The 15,971-nt window shown below is 50.6% G+C and overlaps 1 protein-coding gene across 3 annotated transcripts in view; it reads right to left on the bottom strand.

Annotated features, from left to right (window-relative positions):
- Nucleotides 1-15,971, bottom strand: part of LOC146830503 (1-phosphatidylinositol 4,5-bisphosphate phosphodiesterase gamma-1-like) — a 695,332-nt gene that overhangs the window by 241,446 nt on the left and 437,915 nt on the right. For all 3 annotated transcript variants that reach the window (XM_085604690.1, XM_085604691.1, XM_085604692.1), the window contains one exon: nt 5,472-5,579. In XM_085604690.1, the coding sequence (XP_085460816.1) occupies nt 5,472-5,579 (108 nt within the window). The remainder of the gene's footprint in view (nt 1-5,471; nt 5,580-15,971) is intronic.

The raw sequence follows: 15,971 nt of genomic DNA, 5'->3' as shown, positions 1-15,971 counted from the left end.
GCTGTCTTCTGAGGTGTGCAGCCACTACTGCTAGGCACTTGGTGAATACCCTTGGTGCTGTTGTTACCCCGAACGGGAGCACCTTGAACTGGTAGTGTTGCCCATCCACCACAAATCTGAGGTACTTTCTGTGAGACCCGTGTACTGGAATATGAAAGTATGAGTCTTTCAAGTCCAGAGTGGTGAGAAAATCGTTCCGGGAGAGAAGTAGGAGAACCTGTTGAAGGGGTTACCATATGAAAATGGTCTGAGTGTATGTAGGAGTTTAGAGGTCTGAGATCTAGGATAGGTCGTAGAGTCTCGTCTGTCTTTGGAATCAGAAAGTACAGGGAGTAGACCCCTAACTTTTGCTGATTTATGGGGACCTGCAATATGACTCCTTTTTGCAGGAGGGAGGTCACCTCCTGTTTTAGCAGTGCAGTATGTTCTTGAGACATAGGGCGGTGCCTGGGTGGAATGTTTGGGGGGGCAGATGTTAGTTCTAAGCAATACCCTGACTGAATAATTTGTGTCACCCATCTGTCTGAGGTGATTGTCTCCCAGACGTGAAGGAAATGTTGTATTCTGCCCCCGACCGGAGTGGAATGGTCTGGAGGGAGCGGGGGAAAGTCATTGGGTAGTAGGTGTGGCAGAGCGGGCGGTATTTGTTTTGCCTCTGCCCTTATTATTATTGCCTCTGTATCCGCCTCTTTGATAACCCTTTGTGAAGGTAGATTGAGGAGGGGATTTGTAGGACGTGGATGCACTATCCGAGGAGTAGCCTCTGCCCGTTCCTCGAAAGGAAGAGCGGCGAAAGCAGCGCCTAGGAGTGTGTGACTGTAGGGCTCCCATGGATTTCGCCGTGTCAGTATCTTTTTTCATCTTTTCGAGGGCTTCATCAACTTTTGGGCCAAATAGATGATCTTGGTCGAATGGGTGATTTAATATAGAGGCTTGTACCTCAGGTTTAAAACCTGAAACTCTGAGCCAGGCATGGCGACGTAGAAGGACACTGGTGTTTATGGCCCTGGAGGCTGTATCTGCTGCATCTAGGGCACAGCGAATAGAGGTATTAGTTATTAGTTTTCCCTCTTGGATCAATTCATTGGCCCTGTTTTTATATTTTTCAGGGAGATGGTGCATGATGGTCTCTAACTCATCGTAATGTGCCCTGTCGTATCTGGCCAATAGGGCTTGCGTGTTGGCGATACGCCATATGTTGGCGGCCTGTGACGCAGTGCGCTTCCCTGACGCGTCTAGGAGCTTGGACTCTTTGTCAGGTGGTGGTGCTTCGCCTGACGCCTGAGAATTGGAGCGTTTCCTAGCTGTAGATACCACTAGGGAATCCAATGGTGCAGGGCCTTTAATATATGAAGGGTCTGTGGGGGCGGCTTTGTATTTCTTCTCTATACGGGGGTTTGGGACCCTGGCCCTGACTGGGTCTTTAAAGACCTCTGGTGCATGCTTAACCAACCCTTTTAACATAGGTAGGATGGCAGTAGACCTATGTGTGTCGTCAAAGGTGTCTAGGAGAAAATCCTCCTCCACTGGGTCAGTGTGTAACTCCACCCCGTGGTAGTGTGCCGCCCTTTGTAATAGGTGGTGAAAACCCAAGGAATCTTCAGGTGGGGATGGCCTAGATGGGTAAAGGTCATCCTGTGGGACATCTGGGATGTCCGGATTATTATAGTCGTCCCATGGGTCTGGAGATCCAGTAGGGGTGGGGTCTTGTGGCACATCTGCTGGATCATAATATGGGTCTCCTAAATCGTCTGGGACAGGAGACAAGGTTGGGGAACGATGAGGCGGGGGTGGAGAGGGTGGAGGTGGGGAGGGTGGAGGAGGTGGAGGAGGAGGGGAAGGCACTCTGAAAGGGGAGGTAGCAGTGTCTTTCCTCTTTGGAGGTGGAGGTGGAGCTGGTTTGTCCAAGTGTCTCTTTTTTGTAGACAATGGCAAATGTCCGAAGGCTTTGGTACTGGGTTCGGTGTGGAGATGGAGGCCGATCTTTTCTTCGGTGCCGAAGGGTGTTTTTCGGTACCGATGGTAGGCTGGCTCGAGCCCGAGCTGCCAGAAGGCTTAGTAGGCTTCTTTACCGGGCCCGAAGGTGGGTTGTGAGAAGCAGTATCCTTGGTCTTGCCTAGGCGCGAAGGTGTGACCGAAGCCTTTTTGGGTGTCGGCGTGGGTGTGGGAGGGGGTATTGTACTCACGACCCTCTGTGCCGGGGTGATGTCCTCCACATCTGAGTCGTCGGCCTCGGAAGCACTGACGAGGTCGTCGTCCTCCTGTTCGATGTTCTGCTGTCCCGGAGCTTCGACGTCGTCCCCGAAGATGTCGACTGGAGCGGAGGTCGAGGAGTGCGCCATGTTGCGCCTAGCCCGTCGATCTCGAATGGTCTTTTTGGAGCGAAAATACTTGCAGGCGGGACAGTCTCGAGCCTCGTGTTCAGGGGAGAGGCAGAGGTTGCACACCTCGTGGAGATCGGTGTGGGGAAACTTGGACCCACATCGAGGGCACTTCTTGAAAGGAGTTCTTTCCATCAGCCGAGACCGGAGCCGGAATAGGCCCGAAGGCCGCCGTCGACGACCGGAATCGAAGAAGTGCCAAAGAGAAGGTGATTAAAATGATTTATTGTCTTGAAGGATCTCGATGAGCAAGGATTTTGCGTCGATCGGTGAACTGGAAAGTTTGGAACCGGAGCGCGAAGTATTACATCCGAGCCCGATGGCGGAAAAAAACAATCTGAGGATGGAGCCGAAGCCCATGCGCAATACGAACCAAGGGAGGAGTCACCCAACTCGTGACTTCCAAAGACTTTCCAAGAGGAAAAACAAACTGCAAACATCCGGGCCCAACACCAGATGGCGAGCTATGCACAGTGTATAATCTGCAGCTCATATGCCTCGAACATTATTTTTACTATTCTTTATTAAAATATAATATTCATATTCCTCAGTACTTTACCACAGAGTGATCTCTGCCCCTGTGCCAGAGATCTCTGCTCATGTGCAAAAAGTTATTAGTAGTAACTTTACACTCATAAATGTGCCTTCACCCCTGGTTTTGGGGGTGAGGACATGCAAGCCTACACTTTAAAGTAAACTTACGCTTGTATGTGGTGAATAGCCAAAAGTAGTAAATTTACTAGAAAGCAAAAAAGTAAATTTACACAAATATATTTATTCACACATAAATATATGCAGCTATAAAAATATATGAAATTTACACATTTCATAATTTGTTGAACATTAATTATTATTACACAGCCATGTCCTAATACATTTATTTAGTTCAGCTCATCACATTACTTTATTCACACTAACAATATTTCCTTCTTATTTCTTTATTTGTCCGATATTGAACTCCAAATGCTTTTCTCTAGAAATCCACATAATGTTCAATTTAAAAGCTTTCAATTAAATGAGCAGGAAATACCACATTTACCACAAAGTAAGTCACAATTTCTTAATGATTTTCTCCATAATCTGTATTGAGTCACTACACATTAAAGAACTGGGGGATATTGCACCTACATACACCATTAGCAATTATCTGGTGGTTAATGCAGGAGCAAAATACAGATAATATGGAAATAATGTGTGCAAATTGTGCACTAATACAGGTTGTGCACATAGGTCTCCATTGTTAATTGGTAAACGTAATTTGTGATGGGATGGTTTTAAATCGGACTGTACAAAATAGCCTGGAAGTATTTTTAACATTTTGGGGCCGATTCCGATCCTGGTCGGAAAGCACTCCGGCCGAGCCGGATCCGGAGTGTTTTCTGACCGAGCCGGAGTCCTGCAGTCCGACCGAGCGAATACGATGCGGCCGTATGCTGTCGGACTCTGTTCGGTCGCACTCCCATAGAAGTCAATGGGAGCCGGTCGTACGACGCGTACATGGACTCCCATTGACTGAATGGGTACACTGCGAGCAAGTGCGGCCCCTACAGTGAGTACGCGTCAGTGCCATCCGCACCGTACATGCCTGTGTTGGGGAGACCCATGGGTCTCCCCCTGTGACCGAGTGGTAGAGCTGCGGGTGACAGGGGGTCCGACGTGGACCCCCAAAGGCCACCACCCGGACGATTTGCCAGCCGGACACTCCGGCTCGCACAGGCTGTCCGACGCGTGCATCGTACTGGCTCGGTCGTAAATCGCATCCATTGCACGCCACAGTTAGCTTACGACCGAGATGTACAGAAAGGTTCGGACCCGGAAACGAGTCGGTCGGTGAATTTCATGTAGCTCGCATCGTACTTGCTCACTCGTACAGCTGTAAGAGTCAAGTGGACAACACGCATACGGTGCATAGTTTTTCCAGCCGGATCGCGTTCGGTGCCCTTCTGACGTGGATCGGAATCGTCCCCTTTGTATTGGCTATCAGCACACCAACCTATCAAGTCCAAATGCAAGAAATATTGATTGACTCTATCATATACTGACAACTATAAACAAAGGGCCAGATGTACTAACATTAGGAATACCAATTTCCTAATTGCGATTCTCTACAAATCATCAATAGGAAATCGGTATTCCTAATGCATGAAACTCTTTTGAGTTTCATTAGCAATTCCTAGTGGGCTACAAATAGACCTACCTCATGCATATTAATGAGTTAGGTTGCAATTTGCGTCCCATTAGGAATCGCAGCCATAACAGGGATGGTGGTCTGCCGAGGTCAGCAGACCACCATGTCTGTGATTGTTTTTTAATAAAGCAATCTTTTTTTTAAAATGCAGCCCATCTTCCCTTTAAGGAAAACAGGATGCGTTTAAAAATTTCAAAAAAAAAATCTTTGCAGTAGGACCACTGCCTGCTCTTAAAAAAATATGTTCTCCATTCTCAAAAGGGAAGGGATACCCTGGGGACCCAGTCCCATTTGCGAACGGGTTAGCACCTCCTTTAAGGAGTTGATAAAATATGAATGTTTTGTGACCGTAATTCGTCCCTAAACAAGCTCCTTCCAAATACTGAATCGCATACACAAATTGCGATTCAGTAATGTGTTACCAAATCGCAGTCTGTGTTCTGTACATATGTAATAGCATTTTTGCGGTCGGAAACAGCCCAATCTGCCGTTTCCGACTGCAAAAATGCTTCGCACATGTGGCACAAAGTCACTAAGAGGAATGAAACGTAATGTTTTGTGATGTATGTAACAAGCTTTTGCTAATTAAGATATTTAAGTATTAAAGACAGCTGCAAATACCTTTATGCAGCCAATAAGCTACATACAGGCTTGAGTATTTGAAATATTGTCCATTCATAGCTACCCTGACCAAAAATGAAAGTCATCTTCTTACCACTATCTATTTTTTAGTCATTTGCCATCACCAAATGATTTAATTTAGCTGGCATGGTGAGGTTTGTTGTCCTTGCTTGTATCCGCCCATGCCTCAGCACGTGTATGAATGTGTGTATGAGTATCTGTTTAATGCAAACCTAGCTAGAAAGCTACAGGCACACACCACTCACCCGTTCTGAACTTACTTCTTTCGGTTCTGCTTCCTCTTCATCTTCGTTGGTCTGGTAGTGAGAGGTTTCCTCTGAGTAGTAGATCTTGTTGCTTGTCAGTACAAAGTAATGTGGGCTCCAAGTCTGTGGAAGAAGAGACACAGCATAAGGGTAATCTCTTAGTGGGAGTAGAGCCCAGCTCCATATTACATTGTTTGTATGCATGACTGCAACGATTTTCACACACTAACTATCCAACAATTGCGAGCATGGCTCAATATTCTGTGAGCACTAGTATTTCCGCACAGTATTTTTTGGAGCGGTCATATTTGCTAATACTTTCTCCCGCGCACATTCTTTCCAGGGAGCACACAGGGACATAGTCAGAAAGCCACTTGCTGAAAAAATGTTTTCATCAACTGCTGCATCAAAGTAGTGGCCATCTAACTGATAGAAAGCGGATTCTGATGGAAATGGGTAACTTAATGGTCTGCAAAAGGTGTCCAGGGCCTCTTACCTCTAGAATCTCAACTTGTTTCTCCAGTGATTTTCAAATTTGTGTAGATGATTATGAGAACTGAGTCACTGCACTTCGTAAACATCCCCGTCATCAAGTATTCATTTCACACAACACAACACCACCGTCGTACATGTTGGCAAAGAATTTAGGAATGTAATGGACACATGGTCAAGATGGTCATTCTACCCAATAAGGAGTACCGCTGAAAATAGATGAGCAGCCCAACTGGAGGTTCCTTTTTAGCCAGAGAGTTACAGGCTTTAATGCACAAGACAACCCATCGGGAGATAGTTCGCTTGTGCACAGCCCGGCCTTTCTTGGCGCCCACGTAACCAACAAAGAGCTGGTCATCCACCCAGAACTGTTGTGCGCGATTGAGATAGAACGAAAGCGCACGTTTTGGGTCCAGGCGGTGGAGCCTCTCCTCTTCTCTTGAAGGGTGCGGAGGCAGAAAGAAAGTGGGCAGAGTGGCAGTTTGCCCAAGAGGAAAAGCAGAGACTACTTTTGGTAGAAAGGAGGGACGCGGTCGAAGCACAACCTTGTCCGGAGGAATCGCCAGGAAAGGAGGTTTACAGGAAAGAGCCTGGAGCTCACTCACCCGCCGAGCGGAGGTGATGGCCACCAGGAAGACAGTTTTCAAAGTTAATAACCGCAAAGGACAGTTATGAAGAGGCTCAAAGGGAGCGCACATCAAGTATGTGAGACCAGGTTCAAGTCCTACTAGGGCATTACAAACGGAATAGGAGGGAAAAGGTGAGTAATGCCTTTGAGAAATCTATTGGCAACTGGGGACTTGAAAAGAGAGGGCTGATCAGGCAGCCTAAGAAAGGCTGAAAGAACAGAAAAGTAGCCCTTGATAGTGCCCAGAGCAGAGCCCTGCTGGGCCAAAGAGAGAAGGAACAATAGGACTTCAGAAAGAGGGGCAGAAAGAGGATCTACAGCTTTCGCTGTGCACCATGCCACAAATGTTGTCTGCCGACAGGCGTATACTGTTTTAGTGGAGGAACGCCTGGCTGCCAGAATCACATTACAGACTTCAGGAGGCAAGTCAAATGGAATCAGCTGTCACCACTCAATCTCCACGCAAGGAGGTGGAGGCTGGACAGATTCGGGTGGAGGACCGTCCCCTGTTGCTGCGACAGGAGATCCTCCTCAAGAGGCAGTCGGATCGGGGGATCCACGCTCATACTGAGTAGCTCGGGATACCAAACTCTTCGAGCCCAGTCCGGTGCCACAAGAATTACTTGGGCCCGGTCGCGTCTGATCTTCTTCAGCACTCTGGGCAGAAGTGGTATAGGCGGAAAGGCGTACAATAGACCGCAAGTCCACTCGTGACGAACAGCATCTCCAAACGAGTGCCGCCTAGGAAATTCCAACGCGCAGAACTGCTGACATTGCACGTTCTCTTCGGTGGTGAATAGATCGAACCAAGGTTCTCCCCTCTGCTGAAAGAGACCTTGTGCCACCTCTGAGTGAAGACGCCATTCGTGATCCAACATGCACCTGCGGCTGAGTTTGTCCGCCCTGGCATTCAGGGTACCTGCCAGGTGTTGAACCACCAAGGAAATGCCTTGAATTTCCAGCCACGTCCAGAGTCATAGAGCCTTCTGACATAGGGTCCACGACCCCACCCCGCCCTGCTTGTTGCAGTACCACATGGCGGTGGTGTTGTCTGTGAACACCTGCACTACTCTCCCTTGACAGAGGGAAGGAATGCTTTCAGTGCAAGTAGGATCGCCCTGAGCTCCAAAAGGTTGATATGGAGCTTGGACTTCGCCGGAGACCAGAGGCCTCTGATCTCCTCTCCCATGTGGCCGCCCCATCCCAGGAGGGACGCTTCCGTCACTACTGTGCGCTCCGGTTGGGGAAGGAAGAGGGATCTGCCGCTGACCCAATGCTTGTCTGTGAGCCACCACAGCTAGTCCTGTGCAGTGCCCTCTGAGATCCGGACGGTTTCCCCGATGGTGTGTCCACTGGAACTTCAGGTCCCACTGCAGAGCCCGCATATGCCATCTGGCATGATAGATCAGCAGGATGCAGGAGGCTATGAGACCCAGCAGCCTCAGGGTCTTCCTTACTGAAACCCAGCACCAGGGCCGAAAAATCGGAATCATAGTCCGAATGTCCTGGACTCGCTGTTCGGGAGGATAAACCCGAAACTGCGCCGTATCCAGAACCGCTCTGATGAAGAGGAGCTTCTGAGAGGGAATCAGGTGCAACTTTGGCACGTTGATGGAAAACCCCAGCAAATGCAGGAGGTCGGCCGTAGTGTGGAGGTGGGAGACGACTGCCTGGGGCGAGCCCGCCTTCAACAGCCAGTCGTCAAGATAGGGGAAGACTGAGGCCCCTGATCTGCGCAGATAAGCTGCAGCCACCACCATCACTTTCGTGAACACCCGAGGGCGCTGGTAAGGCCAAAAGGGAGCACGGTGAACTGAAAGTGCTCGTAGCCCACCGTGAACCGGAGGCAACGCAGGTGGGCTGGCAGGATGGGGATTGTCAAGGTACAGACAGGTTACTCACTAACCTTAGAAGCCGGATACAGCAGGAACGATCCTTGTAGCTAGTTACCCTATCCCCATGACGGAATCGCCTATGAGCAATTATATACCACTCAACAAGCAACACCACTACCGGGGAAAAGGGAAAAGAAAACAGGGAATGGAAAAGGAAAGATGCGGCTGCACGACTCCCTCCAGAAGGCTGGCCTAGAGTTGGTAGCTTCACTCAGGCTAACTAATCCTGTGTCACTGCAGGAAGAGAAAGAACACACCACGTTGTAGTATTCCTTCTATACATACATATTGCGTAAAAACATATACATGCACAGAGGGTTAAAGTTGTGAACACTCACAAGTATACAGCACCAGTTCTTTCCTGTTGCAGTCCAAACAAATAGGTAGCCCCGGAAATTCCAATGCTCCTATTTCCCCTACACAGGTACTTATTTCAGTGGTTGTTCTCACAGGTGTCCTCTGTGTTCTGTGGCAGCAGAGCGGAATTCACAGGCGTCGCTCTCCGAGCCGTTCAAGCGGCTCCAAGCGTGAAATGAGTGACGGAGCTGAAAATATTAACTCTTCCCAATCCGGGTCGCTCTCCGAGCCTTTCAAGTGGCTCCAAGCGTCAAGGAATGCCAGGTCGCGGCGGTGAACGAAGAACAAACAGTCACCCAGGAGGTGCCAAGATAAAGGTTCTCGCAGCAGCTCTGCGCGCTATGCTAACGTTGCTATGTTCTCCGACGTAATGTTCAGCGGCGTAGATCCGGGCCGCCGAGCGGAGGCGTCGGGCCAATTTCCCAGGAACTCTCCTCCATTGCGGCGAATAGTAGTTGATTGTCTTAGACGCGCACTTTAGCGCAGGACACGCGATCACCGATGCGTGTGAGTCCGTGAATCTGAGCTGTGCTCCGGTTCGGCTATGATCCCCCGACATGCGATGGTACTGAGGTGGCATGGCTGGAGGGGTAGACTCGAAGGGGAGTGAGTAGCCCCTTCAGACTATTTGTAGAACCCACCCGTGCGAGGTGATGATGCGCCAGTGGGGAAGGTGATGGCAAATCCTGCCACCCACTGGCGTCTGGTGGGCCTGAAACACCAGACTAGGAAGGTTTTGAGGCGGCGGCAGGGGCGGTGGTGTATTTACCCACCCGCTGTCCTCGGGACCCCCCACGGCAGGTCCCACGTCCGCGGCTGCGCTGAGACTGCTGCTGTGCAGGCCTGTGGGTCTGAAAGGAACGCGCTTGGGCGCCTAGACCCTGACCTCGAAAGGAGCGAAAAGCGGACCCCGAGGGAGTACGCGTGGTGGCGAGAGCCAAGGACTGGGCCGTAGCCCGAGAGTCCTTAAAGCGTTCCAGGGTGGTATCTGCCTGGTAACCAAAAAGGCGTGTGTTATCAAAGGGCATGTCCAACAAAGTGTTCTGGACATCCCCGGAGAAGCCAGTTGTCCTGAGCCAAGGGTAATGGCGGAGCGCCACCGTTGAGGAAAGTGCCCTGCCGAGTGAATCGGCCGTGTCAAGTCCACAACGGATAGTGAATTTAGCAGCATCTCTTCCCTCGGTAATGGCCTGGGAGAGCACCGCCCGAGCTTCCACAGGGCACTGAGGCAACACCTGTGCCACCGTGTCCCAAACAGAATGTGAATAGCGGCCCAACAGGCACGCAGTGTTCACTGCTCGCAACCCAGAACTGGCAGAAGTGAAAATCGTTTTTCCAAACTGCTCCAGCTTCTTATAATCTTTGTCCGGCGGGGCAGAAGAGAATGCGCTCGGCGAGGCAGAGGCCTGGACAACCAGACTCTGAGGGGTCGGGTGCTGTGTGAGAAAGCTGGGATCGCCTGGCGCCGGGCGATGGTGACGCGCCACACCCTTATCCACAGGCTCCCTTGTGTTGGGTTTGTTCCAGGTGCTCAACAGGACGTCAGTAAGTGAGTCGTTGAAGGGCAGTAGCGGCTCCACTGAGGAGGACGCTGGTTGCAGTACCTCAGTCTTGATAGGCACAGAAGGGCGCTCGAGGTTAAGAGCCTCAGCCGCCCTACACAACACCATAGAAAAAGTCCCAACCTCCTCCGTAGCCCGGACGAGGGGGACAGCGTACCAGGGTGTGGAGAAAATCCAGATCCACTGGACCCTCCATGTCACCTTTCCATTCAGGCTCATCCTCGCACTGAGCTGCAAGAGGGTTTTCAGACCCCTCCCAGTACTCCCCTTCATCCACCGGTTGTTGAAGAAGCGGGTAAGGACGAGGTGCCCGGGGAAATGGGACAAACTCCTCACCAAGAAATGGAATCAAGGGGTAAGAGACCAATCCTGGTTCGGTGCCGTCGAGGCCAGATCCAGCGGCAGCACCGAGGCCGAAGCTGCCGGCACCGCCGGCGCTGCAGGTTATTGTGTCGGCGTAGCCGAGGCTAAAGGCGGCGGCACGGGGGCAGACCCACCCAACGGGTCCGCGGGGCCCAAAGGTGCTCCGGAGGGACCCGATGGGCCAAACAAACGGCTCATGGCTGACGGGAAGGCTTGTACCTCGTCCGGAGTCGCGTGCGGGCCTGGACAGGGCGGGTAGGCCGCAGGCAACAACGGAGGCTCCATCGGAGCCGCGGGGGAGTGATCGCCCGTCCCCTCCAACGCGTGCCGCGACCGGTGAGGGGTAGACGAAGAGCGACATCGCTTCTTCGACTTTTTATGGCGCCGTGACTTACCTGTCCCCGATTCCAACGAGCGATGGTGTCGGCTCCGCAACTGGTCCCTCGCCCTCCCATGGAAGCGGGACCTCAATCGACGTGGAACCAATTGCCCGACCTCCAACAACATTCGGGAACGCTCCAGCAAAGCTTTTGGCGCCATGGCCCGACAATCGGGGCACGCCTCGGGGTCATGGCCGTGCCCCAAGCAGAAGAGACACAAGTCGTGCGGGTCGGCTACCGACATGTTGCGACGGCAGGCCCTACAGGACTTAAACCCGGGCATCCCTACTGCACCAGGAGTCGAGTACTCGACAAAACAAGAGAAACAAGTTCTCAGAAACCAAGTTAAAACTTTTAACTAGGGGTACCGCTCTCTCTCGGATCTGCGCTGCTGGTTCAGAAAAAGAAAGAACTGACGTTAGCTTGCGTGGGCACGTCTAAGTAGCTCCGACGACTTCATCTCGGCGGCTACGACGCCAGGGACGTACGCAGAGCTGTACGACGACGCCTACCGACGCGCAGGGGTACTGCTGACGAAAACTTTCCGGATCCAGTCTGACGCCTGGGGATATTCTAAGGTAAGGAATCTATCACTAACGTGTCTCTTTCAGATATTTAGTAGTACAATCGAACGCACACAAACAAGTACAAAAACTTTGAGTCAGATTGCAATGTGCCTTAAAGTACAAATCTCACTCATTCAATTGGCAGCAGTTGAAAGAGACAAACTCCAATGCACTTGCTGGAGCGAGCCATACAATCAGACATTCTTTACGTTGACTCCCTGAGTAGCAGTTACTGATCTAAAAGAAAAAGATATCACTGGACAGGGGATGCTTTGCAACTATGTTCTATCTCTCTACTCACTTTTATTCAAAGAAATTTTGTGGCGGAGGTCACTGCACATGGCACCCACTATTGAAAAAGTTAAACCACCACTGTTGTTACCAGCTTCATCAAAATTCTTGGGACCAAGCTCAATCAGGCTGGATGTGAGGAGAGGGATATTTATTAACAATTACCTTGATCATTATGTGAATTTCAGAACCTTCCTGTGCAAGCTCACATGTGATAGCAGCATACTTTTATTTTAGTCTAGTCAAGACACCAAGAGTGCAAAAATAAAGGGTGAAGATTCCTCTACCCTAATGACTAGTACTTGCAGTGCCTGGCTGATTCCCCTAAACTAACACTGGACAGTATTCCAATTAATCAGAGTGCATGCTAGACTACGCCAATCACTTTGGAACCCAACTGATGTAATCCGTAAACTGCAAAAGATCTTGAGACCTACTTCCCAACTGAAGCAGGCATTATTACGATCACGCTATTGACCGCACCACCTACTTACAACTAAACATTTTTAACAAACAATCCATGAATGAAAAAGGTAGCTAATCAGCACTGCTGAATTTCCTCCAGGCCCATATTCACCTTACGTATTCAAGAACATCCTTGATGACAGCTCTGCGGGCATACATGCCAGAGCAATTCTTAACAAATCACTGTCATCAATAGAATTCCCCAGGGAACTAAAACATCCTACATCAAAGCAGAAGATGCAAAACCTGAACCTGGCAGCCCAACAAATTACAGGGCTTTATCAAATGGATCATTTGTGGGCAAACTTTCTGAAGAAGAACCATTTATCTAGATTTCAGTGTCCATCAAAGACAACCAATCTTCTTTCTGACCAACAGAAAGGATTCAGACCGGAAGCAGCATCAAATCAGCACTGATCGCAACCTGGGATGACTCCAGGAACACAGTAGAATCTGACGGAGTCACAGCACTACAAGTACTGGACATCTCAGCAGCTTTTGATACTGTAAAGCACCCATTATCACTTAAAAGGCGAAACAATACTGAAATACAGTCACACTAAAATACAAACCTCAACGAGAGAACACAAATCATATCACTACCTCTCCTGATATCATCACAGTTCACAAAAAATGTAGGCATTTCCCAAGGATTAACAATTCCAACTCTTGTCTTCAACGTATACCTAACCCCACTGTCAAACTAATAAAGACCTGTGAAATCTAATTTGTCACACCTATGCTGACAGACTATAATAACAGGATAAACTACCAGACCATTGGATAACTGGATTTACAGACTGCCTGCAGACAGTTGACATAAAGTCTATGAAATCATCTGAAACTAAACATGTTAAGAACTGAAATACTGATCTGTGAGCTTACAAAGGAGCTGGCAATGCTGAGAGTCACTTTTAGAGGCGCTGTCATATTTATCTGAGATGGAAAACGTAGGAGCCTTGTTGACTCCCGCACCTGGGGTGAAAAGGCCTTCTGGAATCTTTCTAGGTAGGTCCAAGGGGTATATGATTCATTACGTTATCACTCAGAAGGCACAGGAGAATGGTGGGATAAGATATAAGAGTCCATACTGACTCAAATTCCTCAAATACTAGGATGAACTGCCCTTGAGAACCAGATCACAATGTGGGGAAGGAGTGTGAAAGCAAAGTGCACCTACATGATCCCAATGAGGTCCCCCTCTATTTTTCCAAATCCTTAAAGGTTCCTCAACTGCAAAGCTCAAAGCCCCCTAAGAGGCATGGTGTTCAAAGGCAGAGAGCAATTAGAGTTCAAGCAAAGCCCTGAAGCCCCAGACATCACTAGTCAGCATTATAAAACCTGGACTGGCATGAGGAGCACTGGGTCATCCCTTTAAGGCTGGCATCAGACATGCTAGCAGTGACAGGAGAAACAGGAAACTTGAGAGCGCACACACAGAGGGAAGTAAACAATAGTGTGGTGGTCTTTATTTTAGGCCAAATGGCGTCCAACAAACCAAAGTACAAGAAAGTGACTCACGTGATGGAGCTGGCAGTCGTGAAAAGGGGCAAAGCCTGTGTGTTGGTTCCCATTACCTATTTAACTATGCTGCCAAAGAATACTGAGGTACCCTTGCCTCTGGGCATTACAATACCAAGAGTCTTGGTTCATTCAGGGAGAAAGACAAGCTTTGGGTTGAGGTAAGACTTCTCACTCAGTTTGTACTGTAGCTGCATAGGTCGCAAGCACAGCAAGATTGTGCTATAATAATGTACAAAAATGTGAAAAAGCATAACAAACATGGAGGTAAGTATAGGTTTGTGAGCGGAATGCTAGGTGGCGCACTAGCGAATGGACGCCTTCTTGTAGGGCTCCCGCAGTCCGGCGCCATTAATCTGTTTATTTATCCTTTTGCGGGCACACCTGGGTGCCGTCACTGCAGGCGCAGGTCCAGCCAGGTGGCAGGAGTGTGTGGACGGACGTAGAGGGCTCCAGCTGCTGGGAGTCCGCCGCGAGAGGAGCCGAAAGTTGCAGCGGCTGCGACGCCGGAAGCCGCTGTGCGGAGGCCTCGGATCGAGCTGGCAGGCGAGGTCGTGGCTGGTAGTGCGTTGGAAGGCCGCGGAGGGAGGCGACAGCCTGGGAGGAACCCCTGAGCTCGTGGTGACCTGGATGGGTGAGCGAAGCGGATCGGAGGTACGGAGTGGCGAGTGAGAGCGAGCGGGGGTGCATTCGCCCCCCCCCCCCCCGTCCCCTGGAGCGACTGCAGGGCCCGAGCGCCCGGGAGTGAACTGGTGGTGGCAGGCGCAGAGAAGGATCCTCGGGGCAAGCACGTTTTTTGCACCCCAAGATAGCAGTGAGGGTCGGCGATCCCCTCCCCCCTCCCCCCGGACACTGGGAGAGGAGCAGTGCGAAGAGCTCCTGATGCAGCGGCAGTGATATTAGGGGTGCAGCGGGCCTGGTGGGGTGCAGCTTAGCGGAGGGGCGGACGGAGCCGTGATTGGCCTCACCGGTGACGGCGAACTGTCCCCCCAGGCCTGGAGCTCACAGCTGGTGCCCCCTGATAGTGTGGCTGCGTTGTTTGAACGCACATGGCCTGCAATATTGGAGTGGAGCTGGTGCAGTAGATACAGTGATCGACTGCATGGAGGGACGTGCACGGTGATCGCTTGTGTTTTTGGACAGACGCATTGAGCACCCCTGAAAAATCGGGGGGGGGAGGGTGTCGTGGTGCTCATGCAGGTGGTTCTGGAGACCTTTGCCCTGGGAAAGCGATGGGCAAGACGGACACTAGACAGCCCAAACTCACGTTTGCGGCTAGTAAGAAAGTGACAGCGCCAGAAGAGAAGTCACGCCACCCGGATGAGACGGCTGATGCGTCGGGGGGAGCTGTGGACGCAGATACGAACTTACAGGCAGTACTATGCGAGGTGCGGCAAGGGTTCGCGACAATCGCGGATAAAGTGGACAGGCTCTCGTCACGTATGGATGCGGTGGTGCACAAGGTGGACGCGCACGAGGCTCGCTTGAAAGAGGCGGAACAGCGAATATCGGACTCAGAGGATGTGGTGACCCAACACTCGTCGCAGCTATCCAGAATGGACAATCTCCTACGTGACATCGCAGCTAAAAATGAGGATTTAGAAGCGAGGAGTAGGCGCAACAACGTACGCATCGTAGGAATTCCGGAAACAACAAATGTGGGCAACATGGAGGAGTACGTCGAGAAGATGTTGGTGGCGGCGATGGGCTCTGAGACATTCTCTACACACTTTATAGTGGAGCGGGCGCATCGGGCCCTGGGCCCCAGGCCGTCGGGGGCGACGCCTAGGCCGATTATAGCCCGGATGCTTAATTACCGCGACCGGGATGCGGCCTTAAGAGCGGCAAGAAGTACGAGGTCGTTGTCTTATGAGGGCAATTCCTTCACGCTGTATCCGGACTTCACCCCGCTGGTTCAAGAGGAACATAGGAAATTCCTTGCAGTCAAGACTAAACTGCGCAATCTGCAAATAGACTACGCATTGCTCTATCCGG

This window comes from Triturus cristatus, chromosome 5_1, assembly GCF_964204655.1.
Source record: "Triturus cristatus chromosome 5_1, aTriCri1.1, whole genome shotgun sequence".
Classification (NCBI taxonomy): domain Eukaryota; kingdom Metazoa; phylum Chordata; class Amphibia; order Caudata; family Salamandridae; genus Triturus; species Triturus cristatus.
Note: the sequence above shows the minus strand (reverse complement) of the source record. Positions and strands in the feature narration are given on the sequence as shown.